This window comes from Poecilia mexicana, unplaced genomic scaffold, assembly GCF_051168715.1.
Source record: "Poecilia mexicana isolate PSO_F unplaced genomic scaffold, ASM5116871v1 scaffold_14, whole genome shotgun sequence".
NCBI lineage: Eukaryota > Metazoa > Chordata > Actinopteri > Cyprinodontiformes > Poeciliidae > Poecilia > Poecilia mexicana.
The window spans coordinates 8055385-8073816 of NW_028263383.1; the positions used below are offsets into that span (position 1 = coordinate 8055385).

General features: G+C 39.2%; 1 protein-coding gene across 1 annotated transcript; it reads right to left on the reverse strand.

Moving 5' to 3' along the window:
• Positions 1 to 4083: 4083 nt before the first annotated feature.
• Positions 4084 to 7959, reverse strand: LOC106910836 (protein ABHD15). Its single transcript, XM_014977526.2, has 3 exons — positions 6898 to 7959; positions 5336 to 5565; positions 4084 to 4857 (listed from the first exon to the last, which is right to left on the reverse strand). The coding sequence occupies exons 1-3, from the start codon at positions 7591 to 7593 to the stop codon at positions 4140 to 4142; spliced, it is 1644 nt and encodes a 547-aa protein (XP_014833012.2). The 5' UTR covers positions 7594 to 7959; the 3' UTR covers positions 4084 to 4139.
• Positions 7960 to 18432: the final 10473 nt, after the last annotated feature.

An 18432-nucleotide genomic window follows, 5' to 3' on the forward strand; every position in this document is an offset into this window, starting at 1 on the left:
TTCAGCCGCCACTGCAGCCAATCGGCGTTGCCATTCAGCCGCCACTGCAGCCAATCGGCGTTGCCATTCAGCCGCCACTGCAGCCAATCGGCGTTGCCATTCAGCTGCCATGTTCACCACAGAGTTTCACCAGAGAGGCCAGTTTTCAGCAGGTTCTGTTATTTTTAAGGGACTAGTTGATTGAGTCGGATGTTTGCACAATAAATCGTCTCGTGAGGAAAAAGTTGCAGCTTTGATTGAAGGCAGAAGAGTCGACAGAGCAGAGAAAATTTAAAGGAGGGAAAAACTGAAAGTCGTGTGTTGGTGTCAACTGGGGAATTTCCTATGCAGAAAAATCTGTGGAAGTTTGGATTTACTTTAAGCATTTCCAGATTTAAAGAAGTAAAAGAGCTTTGAAGAAATGTTTGATTTTACAGATTTTGTTCCATGTTCTGTTATCTGCAAGATAATTAAGAATTTAAGTTCATAAAAAACACAAGTTGATTTTGATTTAATTTACAACTTGAATTGTTAATCAATTTGATTTTCACGGACTTATAAAATCAATCAAAATTAATTTAAAGTTATTTCCTTAAACGTCTCTTTGTCTAAAAGCAATTAGATTAAAAAACAACTCTAAAAAGAAATATAGGGGTTTATAAAGGGCCAGAGATTTATAGGTTAAAATAACATGCATTAAAAAATAAAAACTAAATTTTAAATGTGCTTTTTTTTTGGCTATTAAGTATTTTTGGAACAATATTTTATTCTGAATCTATGTTTTTTGTAAACTAGGTTTGGATAAGATGACATATTTGCAGAAAATGTTTAAATGTGCAGAGTTTTGGATTTTAAATAAGAAAACCATAGCAACAGCCGGAGTGAACGCTTCGAGGTCGGAGTTATTTCTAGAGACTTTAGGCCGGTTTCTGGTGTTTCGTCTGTGCTGACCTTTGACCCGCTTATACGGATTTTAGTCAATTTTCTTTGAGAACGACATTTAAAAACTGCATTTAAAGTATTTAGCTTTTACCCAGAACTCCTTATTTGTTTATATTCTCATGTTGTATTGTGAGAGAGCAGTTGTTCACTCATTTGAAGTTACTAATTTAAGTTGATCTGTCGTACTACAGAGATTGTAGTCATCACCTGAACTCCTTCCTATATTTCGTCAACATTTCAAAGCAGCATGTTCCAGGACTTACTGAGGTTGTAAGGCCTATAAAACAGGAAAAAGTCTCATGTTTTCCTTTCACACTTGAAGTTGAGTCTGGGCCAGTTTGCCCCTTCCTCAGTTGGACCAGAAGGTTTGAACCCAAAGGGGTTGCAAAACTTAAAAAGTTGGGTTTAAAACAACCAAAAGGGCAAAAATACAGAATAATGTCGTCACTAATGAGTATAATAACTGGTCTCCGTTTTGCTTCTAACGGCTTTGGTTTACTTCAAAACTCCAGAAAACACCTTTTCACTGTATTTTGTTACAACTTCCACATGGTGGGGTAGCCTTTAGTTGTCCTGCATTCAATGCTTGGAAAAAGGTTGGATTTCTGAAGTTTGACCAGTCAAGTTTAACCCTATGAATCTCTAGTTAAGGACTTTGGGTCAGACTGCTAGCATGCTAATTGTAGGAGTAGTTCGGGCCACCACTGTCCGTGCCAGCACTGGATCGTGTTTGTCGTTGAGTGCAAGAGAGGCTCAGCCAGTTTAAGCCACACAGCCAAGTAGTAGCAGCGACGATTAGCTCAGCTCCTGGGTTTCCACCGACCTCTGCCCACCCAGTCTCGCTCTGGCGGACGCTGCAGTTAGCCCGCCATCCGTCATGACGGGGACGGCGTTTCAGTAGTAGGTCACTTGAATAAAAGCCGGTGATCGCGCTTCACCTGTCAGCAGTAACTCCACAATGTCCCGAACGATGCAGTAAAAGCCTGTCGGCCTGTTTGGCGGGGTGCAGTCACAGCGAGTCGCACTTTGGCCAAGGCCGACCCTAAATGTTACGTCTGATTTCACACAAACACATATACAGTCAAAGCAGTAGGTAAACTCGGACGCATGTACAGAGAAAGTGTAAAGCTTATAAGATGGAAAAACGGCACACATTCAGTGACAGAGATGTAAATGCTGATTTAAAGTTTTAAAAAAAGGCCTCAGAGATAAAACTTGTCTGTCGGTTGGTGACTGCTGAATGTTTTTGCGGATCCATGGGGGGTGATGCTGGGATCTCCGCTGCTGTGCCCCTGCAGAGCCCCTCCCCCGGTGTGACACCCCGCTCTGTCTCACCCTCCGATCTGACCACCGATCTCCCTGCGTCCTTCCACCTTCGCCTCCTTCCCTCCCACGTCTCTCGAGGGCCCCAAACCCGGGGGCCGCTCGCTGGTCTGCAGGGAAACATCGTCCCTCAGAGGAAGAAACGACGGACCAGGACATGTGCTGGTGTTCATATGAATCTATAAAAGAGAGAAGTTTAGAGAAGATCCAAGTCTTATTGTGAAGCTACAGATGGAATGTACAGTCAACATGTGAATATTGTACAGCCTGGAAATCTAGAGGACAAATCGATGATGAGATGAACCTGCAGTGAGGGCACAATGCTGTGGCTTTAGAGTTGCTGTAGTTTGAAAAAAATTAAAAGGGTTTACTGAGTTTTCACCTGTCCCGTTTGCAGCTGTTACACATTTTTTTTCGGCTGTGAACGAAAACACGGCTTTAGGTCAAATTGCCTTGTGGAAGTGGCAACAATTTGTTCAAAAGTGTATGAGGAGGATTTTTGCACATAATTTCAATATTTTTCTCCTTTAGCTCGGACTGTACACTGACAGTGTTACACCAGGTTAGACTCTAAAACCATTTAAATGCCACAAAACTTAATGCACTCTTCACCCTGAGGTAGTTTCCAAAGTCATGCACAAGGCTCTGAGCTCCATTTAGTTTTTGGAAACTTTAGGTCATGTGGGATCCTCTGACATCACTCAGGCTTTAATCTTTGAGACTTACATTTTACACTTCCATCTAGAAATAAGCAACAAAAATTAGGTCCCCATCCTGTCAAAACATGCTAGTTTCTCAGTTTAGAAACTAAATGAGTGCTTTTCTTTATTCCCCTTCTCTTCATCTCTTTTGTGTTTTATTTTCCTTAAACTGCCTGCAGAGGGCCAAACAACCTGCAGAGGTTTAGTTGTATTTACTATAGATTTTTTTTTTTTGCAAGGCAGTGGGGGCAGAGTCTAGCTTTAGACGTTGGTCACTCCGAACTGGATCAGTTGCACTGATTGCACAAGTAGCTGACCAGTTTTACGAGTCTACTGTGACACCTGACCCCCCCCCTCCTCCTCCCGAAGCGGGGGGGCAGCTGCTGTTGGCGGAGAGTCGGTGGACGGCCGGGTCACTTCTCTGTACAGTCTGTTTATCAGTATTCCTTTTATTCTTCCTGTCATATTTGGTGAATCTTGCTGTTTTATTCTCCCTTGTCCACAGATCTGTATTAAACTGTATTAAAGTGTATAGTTTGTGCAAAAAAAAAAAATTACAAATAAAAAAAGCTGAATGTTGCATAGCAGAAGAGAATAGATATTCATTCAGATGAAAAATAAGTGATTTAAAATGTATAAAAGTAATTCAGATGCAAAGTTTAGGGGATAAATGTAATATTTTGTTTGTAATTACTATTTTTTGTTGGAAGAGGGCTACTGGATAAAGAATCATCTGTAATAAAGTAATTTTAATATTTCTCTGTTGCATAGTGTGTAATGTTGGCATCATTTTACAAAAACTTCAGTATATATGTCAGGATTTGTATATTATGACGTGCTTATATTTATTTTATTCACTATAGTTTTTAATATATTGGCATAAAAATTATACTTCTTGATCCTGACTGAAACCTGAGCAAGAGGGAAAAATTTGGTGTCAGACATTTTAGCACTTTCCTCCACTGCCAGGAGCAGACATGTTTTTCACCTGGGTTTGTACAATTTTATTTCATGAAAATTATCAGTCTCATAAACTGATAAATGTACCACTGCAGCAGTTTGGCCCTTCAGTTTCTAAATATTGGTCTTCAACACAGGAGGTGGAGAAACTCAGCAAACATGACCCAGGACTGTTGGACCTTTTTGGACAAGAATTTATTTTCCTAGTTTTGAAAACCTGACGTATAAAATGTCTTATCGAGTGTAAGACCTCTTCCAGGTGAAGGGGTCTCCATCCACATCGTCCACGCCGCTCTGGCCGGCTGGCTGGGGTCTGGATCTCTTCATCGTGGCGCCTCTCCTCCGACGAGACATCGCTGCAGCGTTCATCTTGCTCTTCTGGCCTCTGACGCCGTTCACTTCCTGTTGGCCTCTCCAGCTTTTCCAATCCCTTTCCGCCTCTTTCAGGAAGTCAGACGCCACTCTTAGGAACTCCAGCACTGCAATATGACTCCAGATACCTTCATCCTCATCCTCACCGCTTGTCCTCCCTTCATCCGTCTGCTGCCCGGCGTCCAGGGCAAACCCGCAGTGCCCTCCTCTGTCCGTTAGCGCCAGCAGGAAGTAAGGGTTGCTCTGGAAAAGGGAAACGGGGAGCGTGGAGGCCGGAGGGAGGAGGGGATCATCAGAGCTGCAGATGCAGAGCACTGGGACCGCCACCTCATCTGCATCTCTCAGAGGTTCGTTCCTCCCCCAGTAGCTCTCCCAGTTCGCTGCTGGGTAGGCTCTTTCACCCAGTGCCCAGGCCGCTGCTGATGTTAGGCCCCTGAGGGAGGGAGATGCAGGGTTTCTCTCTGTGGATGGAGAAACTTTCTCAGTGGGAGAGCAGAAAAGAGCCTCTTCAAAATCTCTTAGGCTGGAGGATCTGAGGGCACGATCCACATCCAGGATTCCTCTGAGCGAACTGACATATCTATGGAAGAAAAGCAAAGATTTTAGCAAATATAGCAAAACTAAAATCTGGAGTTTGTGCAGAGTTGGGTGACGTTTTTGGAAAAAATGTAGTTTTAGGAGTATTTTGCTACACTCTGCTTTCTACTGTTTTTATTATGATGTATTGCTACTCTTACTTCAGTCAAACTTCTGGATATTGCTGTGGGTAAGTTTACTGAATGAAGAACAACCTTGTTTTAACCAAAAACACACACCTGCAGGTTTTGTTAAAGTTTCATAACTTTTATATTGAAAGAAACTGTAACAGTGCTGCAAATTATTTTAATTTTGATTTTTAAAATACCATTTTAAAGATTTAAATATTAAATGATTGATGTTTTGATCAGTTACTCAGTACTTGAGTAGACTTTTTACCAAATACTTGCTTACTCTTACTTGAGTATATTTTATGGCTACACTACCAGCCTCTGGATTTGTGCGAAGTAAAATATTCTCACCTGCTCAGCTGCATTTTTCTGTGAAATAGCACCCCCCAGCGGTAAAGAGGCGGCATGGCGCTTTCAAACCACCGTTGCCCCAGCAACACAGGTGAGATGGCTGCAGCTGCTGTTAGGCAGGTGCTTGAACCTCGCTCGCCCAAGTAGGACAGCAGGACGGCGGAGCCCGATCCTTCACTCACCGCAACCAACACGGAGGACGGGTGCCGACTGCGGACATACAGCACCGCCTGAAAACACACGGCACTGATAGCTGTAAAAAATATAATAGAAAAATATGTCTGAACTCAGGACAAAATATATCAAAGTGGAGTCTGCACATTTAAAAACTCAACCACAAAGGTAACTTTAATCTAATTTTATAATAAAACGTAAAAAAAAATGTTAAACCTGAACAAGCACCCAGAAAAAAAGTTTTACAAAAGCTTTTGACTCCATCTAATTAAAGAGTTATTTCAACGATTTAAGGCAGATTAACCTCTAATTTACTCGTAATTATACCATTGATTCATTAGAATGCAAACTGATTAAACCTTTATTGTCTTCTCTAGCTTTTCCTGTTCGGCTGCAGAGAAACCGTTTATTTTTCATTGTGAGCATCGTTGTCTCCAACATACCTGATTCAGGTAACTGACTCATTATCAGGCCTCTGCAGAACTTGTTGGCATGTAGAGGAGGTATTTAATTTGTTGTTTTCAGCTAAATGTCTTCAAAGACTGGAGTTGGAGACAGATAAACTAGATGTTGACTTTGTAGCACAGAAGATAGGAGTGTGTCTAATAATGTAGGGGATGAAGAGGTAGATTTCTCAAACATTTTGCCAAAATAAGAGTGAAATACGATTCAGATATAAGCAAAAACTGCAAGTAGACTGAATTGATGTAATCAGCTGATCCTCTTTTAAAGCAGTTCCCAAACTTTTCCATGTCCCCAAAGAGGATTAACCTCTGACCCCTTTTTTAAACCCACGGATACAAAAATATGTAAGAAACATCAACTTTTATAATGTTTTTATTCATTATTTAATAATTATTACATTCTTTTAGCACAAATGCTGCTTCACCTGATTTTTGATGGCCTTGAGTTCTGTGACGAAAAATTGTATTATCAGATATCTACCTCAACTTTATTACCAGATAATAAAATTTTTCATTACAATTCCCTCTTTTGATAATAAATTGTGATATTTTATATTAATCCCATCACATTTTATTTTATTACCACAGTTCTTATGTTTTTTGCAGGTATTCACCACAGCTGGGTTGCTTTGCTCTTGTCAGAAACTTTTCCACTTCCTGCTTGTGATGCTTTGAGGAGCGACGCAGCTTCATGAACTTAACAGGCAGCCAATCATAAAATAAATTAAACTCTTATTTTATTTTTAAAAAATTATTGAAAAACAAACACTAAATTATGATGAATAATTTAAGATAAAAATATAGATAGAATTGTTCTTTTAGTTTTGCATTTTTTTTCTCTCATCTTCCCTCCAACTTGCTGAGGCCCCCAGCACAGCGCCCCCTGGCTGCCCCACTTGGAAAACCCAGCGTTTTAAAGCGTACCTGCTCCAGATCCGCCGAGTCTCCAAACTCACAGATTCTTGGTGTGGTGAGGGGCGACCCGGCTGTGCCCCGATGGTGAAACACGACCACAGAGAAGCCCTGCCGCGCGGCCTGCTGGCTGAGCCGCTGCAGGTGGGGGGTCGTCCCTCCCCAGGTCTGAGGGATGAGGAGCAGGACGGGGGGTGTCGAGGTGAAAGACCCGAGCGCCTTCGTCCCTGACTGCTGCTCCTTCTTCTCCTCCCACCTCCTGTTTGCCCAGTCCAGAGCCACAACCCCCCCGTCCTTCATTAGGAGGTGCTCTCTGGTGAACTGGATGCTGTCTGCATGTTCTCCACACACTTGGCTGGAGACCGTCTGCAGGTGGGGGTCTCCCCAGGGCCAGTCGGCCAGCTTTGCCTTTGTGAGCGAGCCGCAGTGCTGCAGCAGATACCTGGCCAGTGCAGAGGGTTTACAGATGAGCCAGGGTCCATCTGAGGTCTGACCTGATGACGTCTCTGGTGGCTTCAGCTCCTCGTCGCCGTGCAGCAGCGGCAGATCCAGGATCAGACACGTTGTGACCCACAGCTTCCAGCCTGCAGCCCTGACAGCCACATTTACCCAACTGCAGAAGCCCGGCCAGCGGAGGCCCAAACACAGCAGGAAAAACAAGGAGCATGGGAGCAAACATAACAAACAATCCAACACGTATGACTCCATAGGTGAATAAAAACAAGAGATGTCACTGGGAAGCTTTCCTCATCATCCAGGCTCACAGGTGACTGATGCTCAGCTGTCTTTCTTTCTTCAGCTTTGGAAAAGGAAACTAAAAAGAAGTAAAGAAATGAAAAATGTTCCCAATGACTGAAAAACTAGATGAAATGATCCTCCTACTCTCCCCTTTCACCTGTCTTTATAAATCATTTACTACAAGGTCAGTCAGAAAAGGCAAACAGACAACATCAACGGGTCTCATTAATGTCATGGATTCATATTTATTTGCATTCGTCACCCAGTTGGTTGGCAAATGTTTAATCACTTTATCAATCCCCCTTAGCTGTTACACACTTAATGGCTATGAACAGCAAAAATTAGCAAAAATAACTGTTATAAAACACATTTTTACAAAATTCTGTCAATTTCCTAAAAAAATAAAGGTGAAGTCACAGCTCTGAGTCTTTGTGTCAGTCAGTCTGGTGCATTGCAGCTTTTCTCTGTGCTTCCTTAAAAAGCTGCTGAATCTGAGTCAGGCTGCTGAATAAAATTAAAGTATTCAGTTCCAGAATAAAGAAAGAAATAATCTTTAGGGAAATAAATGGCCAAGAGGAAGAGCTTCATATCTCACCTCTGTAAATGTTGCCTAATGCTGCCTCTGCGAGGTTTTCTAGCTTGGAAATCTAGAAGTATTTTGGTATAAAGTCATAAGGAAATTTTTCGCATAAACAAAAAGAAATAACTGGCCAGATTTTCTAACTATGTATTGCAGAGATTCTTGACCCCTTTGCTTTACAATAGAAAACATGTTCCTTTCTCTTTAGAACATTACCACAGAAAAACTTAGCTTAGATGTTTTAACAAAGATGTAAATATAATTTATGTGTGTTTTTCTGACTCTCTTCTTTAAATGCTGTAAGTCCAGAGCATTAGTTTGCTGTATTTAGCATGGTGTGACATCATAAACCGGTTCCAGTTAAACCTTAAGCTTTATTTTTTGTTGCACAACCCACAATAACTTTCATAGTTTTTTAGCTTGTGCTGTTTTCTTTCCTAAACAGCTTTATGACTGTGAAACACAAAGATAAGTAGCTTCACCTTCCCTGATCAGATTTTGTAAACTTTAGTTGGACGAATTATTAATTTTTGTTGATTTTAAATGGACTGAATATTTAAAGCTATGCATATTTTTATGTGATATATTTTTCATCTGGTCTTTACTGTTTTTTACTCACTAACTAAAAGCCAATTTGTAGGTGATGATTTGTTTTACTTTAAAGTTAATTTGCTTTAGAAAAACAACTTGCCAAGTAAACTGTGGATCTGACTCTTGTTTTGTCATCCTCATTGTTATGTGCAGACACTAATTTAGGCTAAATACTTATTATAAATAATTTCTGAATGTTAATCTGAAATCAATACAGCTTTATTAAAATTATGAAAGATTCAAATGAACAATGTATTTATTCAGGTTTTAGCAGTCAATAATGATGAGGCAATATATTTAATTAACAATAAAACTTTCAAATGTAACATTATTCAGTTCAATTTACAAAACACTTTAAAATTCTAAGAAAAAAAGGAAATAAACTCCACAAGCTTCACATAAACAAAACTTTAAAGTTTTTCATAAAATAAAAATACCAAAAGTTCAAACAAGCAGTAAAAAGAGAAGGCGGAGATCTTTTTACGTCATTGACAGGGTGAGAGTTGAATGCTGTGCGTCTGCATTGTCCTCTGTCACTCATGTTACGGTAACGTCAACTGGTGCATTGCTTGACTGTCAAAACAAGTTTTTTTCACACTCTTGCGTCAATGGAAATGAAAGAATAATATTGAGAATGTTTTTGTGGTGTAATTAAGATAAACAAAATTAAAATGGATAAACTCATGGCTAGTTTTTACATTTTTGACATGAAATATGAAAAAGAGGCTTTCATTTTCACTCGTCAGAAATTTGCAGTTCACATTATAATACATGAGTTTGTCTCGGCACCATAAACTTTAGCCATGGATTTTTAAGATACAGGTGATAAAATGTATAACAAGCTGGAGTTTTTGCACGTAGTCTTAGCGTGACTTCATACATGTTCTGTCAGTACATCAGTGTGTCAACATACCTGCACAATCTTTGTTTACAAGAATTTAACTTAGTCCTGAACGTCTGACTCATGTTTATATTAAAACTGTCAAACAACAAACAAGTTGACGATAAAAGCAATTAAATGTAATTAAGAAACTAAGAACGCCATCATTTGTCTTGAAGGGTGTGTCTGAAATTTAGCAACATATTTCATTTTTTACAATCTGTACTGATGTCATCCAATCTGAAAATATTGATGTGCTTAACATAAGTCTCACCTCAAACTTCAGATATATTTGTTAAATTGAAAATAGACTTGTTAAAATGAATAATCCCACAACAATTAGCTGTAATTCAATGATGGTTTTTGACATTTTATAAACATTATGACATTTGGCTTTGTTAGGCCCTGATTAAAGCTGCCCATATTATTTTATTTGCACATTATATTGGCACAAACTCCTACAACTTGACTTTGGTTAATATTAGCATTTTTTTATCTGCAGTACAAACAAAGTAGTCGCCCATGGGTTTGACATTTGCCAGATGTGGAAGTAATCATAACTCAAAATCCAGGACAATTTCAAATGGCTGAAATTGTCATTGCCATGAAAAAAGAAGACACTCAAATTTCTAAATGAAACGTCAAACAGCAGTGAAGGTATTGTGTTTTGTGTGTACTGTTGCAGCACAGGTAAGTTTTTGAAGTGGTACAAATAAGTTCTGACACTTGCAGTCAAAGTTATGAGTGAAGCAATAGGCAAGAAAGGATGGACACTGTAACAGTGTTAGTGACACTGACACACACTTGTTACACTTCCACTTGAGTCACAACATCCATTTCTATTAGATAACCCAAACCGTGTCAAGACAATGTTAGCCCAGATGAAAAAGCTTTAGAGAAACCCACTGTACCAGGTTACAGAAGCAAAACAGAAACTGTTGTTTTGTTCTTTGTTCTCTGCCATTATGTCTAGATTTTAGTATCCTACCAATTGCTGCCAAATTACGTAGAGGCAAAACAACTTCGCCACACCCTTCTTTTTGAAATTAAACTGAATGATATCTTTCAGTTGTTCGTGCCATTTAAGAAGCAATAAATGAGGTTTATCATATCACCTTCTTAATGTCTGTGGTGCCACCAACCTCGTCTCAGATTTGAATGTTGACTCTTGTAACAGTAATTGGCTGTTTGTAAATAATTATTTTTTAAAACCATTTTTCAGGTTATAGTATTGGAAAATTTTGTTTTATTGTATTCACAAAGCTTTTCCTGCTTATGCCCCTGTAACCGGATCCTTTTCTGCGTTGTGCTGGTTATTGAGTGAACAGGCCGTGACACAGTTTGTCTTTTAAAAGATGATTCTCGGTTTATTTCTGTCAAGAATACAAACAAAACAACCGTGTTAAAGGCTGCCCGCTCCAAGTCCTCTCCCGCAGGACAACATGACAAAAGGGGCGGGGAAACACCTCTCACAACTTACAAAAAAACTAAATAAACATTTTTGTACAACATACCTGTCAAGAATACAAACAAAACAACCATGTTAAAGGCTGCCCGCTCCAAGTCCTACACAAAACAAAAGTATATAACAAAAATTAACTTAATAGATCTATAAATAAACTGAATGTATTTAGATGGAAAAATAAAACGCACACACCTCTCCCGCAGGACAACATGACAAAAGGGGAGGGGCTAAGGGGCACAAACAATTTAAAGACAATACCACAGAAGAAGAAATAAAAGGGAGGGGCTTCAATCTTAAAGTAACACGGTTAAAAAAATGACAGAGGTGTTTCAGTAAGATAAGGAACAAGACAAATAATCAAAAAAAGACATTTTGTGTAATTATAACAAAAGAGAATTACAACCAGGTTACACCCCCACCCACACACCAATCATATGTTAGGGCTGCAGACAGACACTCTCAGGCTGCGTTCACACTGCAGCCTGAAGTGACCCAATTCCGATTTTTTTTTATTTTCTTTTGACGTAATGCGACCTGTATCCGATCTTTTCATGGTTGTGTGAACAGCACAGGTCGGATTCTTTTCGAATGTGACCTATATCCGACACATATCCGAACGTTCACATCGCATTCATCCGAACTGAACGTCACTGATTCTCAACAAATCTCACTATTCTGCGTCCTGATACGCGTAAGCGGGAAGAAAAACAACAACCATATGAGGACTAAGTTGTTAATATGCTCCTCCGGTCGGACAACAACCTCAAATATATAAGCTAAGCTCCACCGTTAGCCTCCATGTTTACTTCCGCAAACACTGAGCACTTCTTCTTTTTATGGCAGTTGGCAGAACACTGAGAACGCTGACGCTATTGCGCCCTCTACTGCGCATGCGGGACACTTTCAGGTCGTTTACCCGTTCAGACTGCAGAACGCATCCAGGTCGCATTTACTGGCAGTGTGAACGGCCCCGGCAAAAAAGAATCGGAATTGCTAAACAAACAATCGGAATTGGGTCACTTCAGACTTCAGTGTGAACGCACCGTTATATTCCACAGGTAGTAAGCCCAATTTTTTTGATATGAGAAAGTGAATTGAATTTAATTCTCCAATGTGATACTTTGTGGAGCTTTCTGAAACACAACTATTTGTGATCTGCAATATTTCTGGTCAAATTCAAGTCTGCCTCACAAAGCGCTGTCTAGTTGGTGTATCTGTCAAAGGTGTTATTATGAGCTCTAAATATTAAGTATTTTCTAAGTTAAACCCTCTTTCAGGCTTTTACATTTGAAGAATAAGAATGATATGTTTTGTTACACAATATTGCACAATATACAAAATATATGTTAAAATAAAATAAAAAAATCTGCTGTTTTAACTCCTGAATTGATTCAGGAAATGAAAATGATATTCTTAATGGTGCAGGGCAGAACGAATGGGGGTGTCAAGTTTATCTGGGTTGCTGTTACCCTGTGGAGCCTCTTGGTGGCGCCACTGCATCTGATTTTGACTTTAAGCAGCTGATGGACAGTGTTATAAATGAACACAGTTTTATAAATGAACAGGCACGTGCAGAGGGGGGGGGGGCTGGGGGTGCTTGAGCACCTGCCCTTTTTGCTCCTTGCCCAAAAGTGCCCTTTTGGTCTTTTTTTTTTTTTTTTTTTTGGTATTATTATTTTCAAAGCCCTCTTCTGACACATAATAACATGTATTAAAATTATTTTATTTTATTTTTTTGTACAACATAATAAGCCTTCCGGTCACCTTGTTACCTTTGACCTTTTGCCCGTGACGTATGACGCAGTTGCCTCTCGCGCTGTGAGATAAGGCGGCTAACTAGAGCTCAGCATAGCGAACGATCCAGATCATATGTCTATGTTCCAGATTACAGAACAGTTTTTGGTGAAATATATATATAAAAAAAACGTTTTTGGTGAATAAAGTGGAGTAGACTTGCTACTTGTCAGATGACGGAAAACGTTTAAGTATCGTTTCTGCTTCAGCACGGAGTCGCGGTTTAAGCAGAGAGGTAATGAGATACAACAGACACTGACAGGCCTCTGCGTCTGGCTTCCTCTGAAGAACTACTGAGGGGAAGAGACAGCCAGGTGAGGAAAAACTGTTCTTATCTATCGATTCAGTATTTTTATCATACAGACATTAGGCTGCTGTTGTTGTGCCATTAGCTAGCTGCTAGCTAACAACTTTGTTTGCAAAGCTAGATAACAAAAAGCTTCTTCCCTGTGTACGAGGCACATCGCCCGTCCAAAACGTATCATCTCCATAATGGATAAATGTCCGATCTTCTAATTAATTTCCTTTGCTGCATAATGTACATTGCATTTATTATGGCGTTAAGTAAATGTGTCTTGAAAGAGAATAGCACTTAAATAAAAATCCAACAAGGATATTCATTTAGAATTAAAAATAACACACCCTGAATTACCATGATAGATATAATGTGTGTCATTAATGAAGGGGAAAAAACTCAACCCAGACTTTAAGTTTAGGGTCTGGTTCGCAGAGTTTGTAGTTAAATTTTTTCCCCAATTATTCAATGGTGAAAAATAAACTAACCTCAGTTAAGTAAAATAAAATTGTAATCAAAACTTTTGGAATTGTAATGATTTCTTTTTTAAAAAAACAAATTGTTTTGTTTAAAAAACTATTTTAATTAAATAACTAATTTTTGTCCTGTGAACTTAAAAAGTTATTTGCCAAACATAAACTTTTATTTGCACACATCAGAAATCTTGTGATTTTGGCTCCTGCCCATGATGTCATGTGAGAATCACAAGCAAAACTTTGAGTCAAACAAAAACTTAGAATATCAAGAAAAGATTTCTGGCATGCACAAATAAGTTTGTTTTGCAAAAAAAAAATCACTTCATGAGACAAATGTGTGATTTAAATGTTTAAAAAAGTTGTAAGTAAAACTCAGTAGGCTTTTCTCATGGTGACATGCATTAACAATTCAATTTTTGCTTTTGTTTTTTTTCTTTTTTTCTGCAGTTCCACCTTAAAGTTTGATGCAGCTCCGCTTTCCTGAATGGACCATCTTCATCTCCACTGCAGCAAACAGGCAGCTCTTTTTTATAGATTACAGTCACTAAAAGGTTGCATTGTGCCCTTGTTTATATTTTTAATAGTGTAATTCTGTAAAGACAAAATATGTAAATCAGAGCTAAACCACCAGCTCTGATTTACATTTCTTGCTAAATTGCGGGTTTGAATATTGCAATACTTTCTTATAACAAAATAGACCTGCAGAAAGAAATTACTAATAAAATATCTTACATATGCATAGTTGTATGCTCTGTATAGAGATTTACCTTAGCTTTGATTGTATATTTCACAATTTTGTAATTTATCATTGTTTATTAAACTCTGAAAGCTGAATGGCTTTGTTAATATTCTGTCCTAGAATGCGGGGAGATGTGCCCTTTTTTTTCTTTTGAGCACCTGCCCCTTTAGTGGTCTCTGCATGGCCCTGTAAATGAATAATGTGTTTAGTCTTTATTTGGGGTTGTTATCCTCGGGGTGTCATTCAATACAACTTTACATTTTTTTAGCTAATTTATGACGATTTTTGAGCGTTCCGAGTTCTAAGACTGTCGCTTGTGATAATGGTAACTGATCCTCTTGTAGTGTGAGGTGTGTGACTCACGACTGATCTGGTCCAGTCGTAGAACGTCGGGACCGCTCCGATCGAAAATCGGGCACATTCAACATTGTCTTGGCCCGACTATCGCAGCCTGTGGGGATTTCCCTGACTGGAAAAGAGTACGCAACCTGTTGAATGTGACAGGTAGCCAATCAGAAAGCGCCGTGACGTAAGCACGAAGGGGAATCCCAAACAGCTGACATATCGGCAACTGAGAGTCCGTTTTAGTGCATAGGGCAGCAAATAGCGCGGCTGTTACTCTTTTATCGCTTAAAATGAGTCCACAAACTGTTACTATTGTTTCTACATCGTCATCCGTGTTTGTTTATTCTAAATTCACTATGTATGTTGGGGGTTTTATGGGATTTTCTTCTGGAACCGCGATGTTCGTGAGTGAAATCGGTTCGGTTTGTGTGTGGTCACAGAGGTTTGCTCCTGTCCTCTCAACCACTCCCCTAACGCTCTCTGACTCTGGTCGCTATGGTACAGGGTGCATTCACACTGCAGCCTGAAGTGACTCAATTCCGATTTTTTGGCAATTCCGATTTTTTTTTGCCTGGCCGTTCACACTGCCAGTAAATGCGACCTGGATGAGTTCTGCAGTCTGAACGGGCAAACGACCTGAAAGTGTCCCGCATGCGCAGTAGAGGGCGCAATAGCAATAGCGTCTCAGTGTTCTGCCAACTGCCATAAGAAGAAGTGCTCCGTGTTTGCGGAAGTAAACATGGAGGCTAACGGTGGAGCTTAGCTTATATATTTGAAGTTGTTGCCCGGCTGGAGCAGCATATTAACAACTTAATCCTCATATAATCCGTCATGGTTGTTGTTTTTCTTCCCACTTGCGCTTATCAGGACGCAGAATAGTGAGATTTGTTTGTTTGAGATTTGTTGAGAAACAGTGACGTTCAGTTCGGATGAATGCGACCTGGACGTTAGGTCGCATTTGAATCGGATACTGTCGGATATGGGTCACATTCGAAAAAGAATCCGACCTGTGCTGTTCACACTGCCATGAAAAGATCGGATACAGGTCGCATTACGTCAAAAAATCGGAATTGAGTCACTTCAGACTGCAGTGTGAACGCACCCACAGATGCTGCACCAAAACGAACATTTTATTTTCATGAAAATTTTAACGGCAAATTAATGGGAGCCCTGAGCTTGTTTTTCTGCAACGAGATGGGCCCATCAGGGAGTGATGAGACAATAACACCTGATGTGTTGCTTATGCACAGGGTGCCTGGTCTCTCGCCACATATCATGCAAAGCGGGCTTGGACTGTGGGAATCACCTACCGGGATAAATCCATTCTCCTGTCTCTTCTCTGGGCCTTTTCCCCTTCACAAAGAAACTTTCCAAACACATCTGATCCGTTTCTTACTTATTTTGCTGCTTGTGGGCTCAGTGTTGGCACTTAAGAAGTAACCAAGAGAATCCGGTTAAAGGATTTTCAAAATAAATTATCCTTGAGACACATAATACATAAAACGGAAATATTTAATTATATCTTGTGCGGCCCGGTACCAATTGGTCCACGGACCGGTACCGGTCCACGGCGCCGGGGTTGGGGACAACTGATGTAGAGGAGCATTTCATTTTGGAGACAGCTAAACTAAATGTTGACTGTTTTTTGTAACACAGAAGACAGGATTGTGTCTAATAATGTAGCAGAAGAATAGGTAAATTTCTCAAACATTTTGCCCTCCCCATGTGTTATAAAAAAGTTGAAAAACAAGAGTGAAATGCGATTCAGATATAAGCAAAAACTTCAAGTTGACTGAATTGATGTAGGTTGAATCAGCTGATTCTCTTTTAAAGCAGTTTCCCAAACTTTTCCATGTCACCAAAGAGGATTAACCTCTGACCCTTTTTTAAGCCCACAGATACAAAATATGTAAGAAACATAAACTTTTATAATGTTTTTATTCATTATTTAATAATTATTACATTACAAACATGACATAACATGGCTGTTGTGGAGATGAAGGAGTCTTCATGAATGTCTATTACTGTTGTCATGAAATGTCATTTGGTAAACAATGACACTTTATGCAAAGTTGCTCTAAAAGTTGCCTTGAAAGTCTATTAAAAGTTCAACTTTGCATTAAATTGTCATTATTTACAAAATCATGCAAGGCCATTTGGTCAAAATGTGCTTAACAAGTCAAAAACAAAAGAAAAAGTCCTGGTGAAGGAGCTTTTTAAGTATTTGGTAACCAATAAAATGTTCTTAAAAACATATCTGCCTTTATTCTTACATTTAGCAAATACAAGAAAAAAAAAAGTGAAACTGAAACTGAAAATTTAGATTTTTGATTTTCCATCAGACAGTGTGGAACAAAGGGCTGTCTTCTTTTATATAGTGTACATAAACTTCTAGTTTCAACTCTATCTATGAACTGTTTGTTCATGGCTCCCTCCAGTTCTAAGACTTCTATTGGTTCACGCAAAGTCAAATGGGTTTGGAGGTATTTCATAGGCCTTTACATAACCCTGAATTCAACCCAAGAGATACTGTACTGAGCACTGCAAACAGGAAATCTCACCCGACATCAGTGTCCGACCTCACAAATGCTTAAATAAGTCAAGTCAAATAGTTTGTCACCTGTTGTTTAGCTTTTTGTAAATAGTTTGTAGAGAAGTTGTGCATGTTTAATCTGTATATGTGTGCAGGACTCGATGCTTGAAACTGCCAGTGCATGAGGGCACACCTTCTTGTACTGTTTAGAGATAGCACACCTCACTCGTTAGGTATTTGCAAAACAATACTTTCTTAGTATTGTTTTGCCAGTTCTTGATTGTCAGGAAATGTTATGCAAACATTTCCTGACAGTCAAGTAATGCCACTCTACCAACAAGGTATTATCAAGGTCTAGTTGTCCTGCAGCTCCTTAAACCCCCAGCCATACAGACAACTGTACAAACACTAGCAAACATCTGTTCAAGGAGAAACAAAACACACTAACACATGCAAGATTTGGTCATTGGTCATTAGAAAAACATCACACTATCCATACACAGTAAAACATTTTCCTGACATTTATTTGGTAGATGGGTTTGGAGATTGCTTATTATCTTTAACAAGCTTATTTATAAAGCGATAAATTATCTTTCTTCACAGAAAAAAATATTTTAAGCAAAACTACTTATAATGTTTCAGCACTCTTCCCACACAAAGCTTCAATGCAGCTTATGTAAAATGTAAAAGTGGTGGCTTTTTTTGCAGGGAGTAGAATTTCATAACCCTGAAACCGGGTTGGTCACATCTCCTTTGTTTACATAAAGCAAGTCCAGCAAACTAGCTGTCTTTGACTCCTTACACTGTTTGTATTAAAAGGTGCCAACTTTCTTAAAGCAAAAACAGGTTCACACACCCTTATCATCAAATGAAGGCCAAGCATTTTTATTAGCTCCTTGTGCAAATAAAAGAAAAATGGGAAAAACAACATAAATCCAACTGTCTGGACTAAAGTGGTGTGGAATATACATATCACTGACTTCTATTTAAATCACAGAATGTGTCTTTTATGAGGCTGATTAAAAAGCAGCCTCATAAAATAAACCATGTTTATCACCAATTACTCTTATTAATAATAACTGGACATTCTGTTCCATTGTGCAGCATAAAA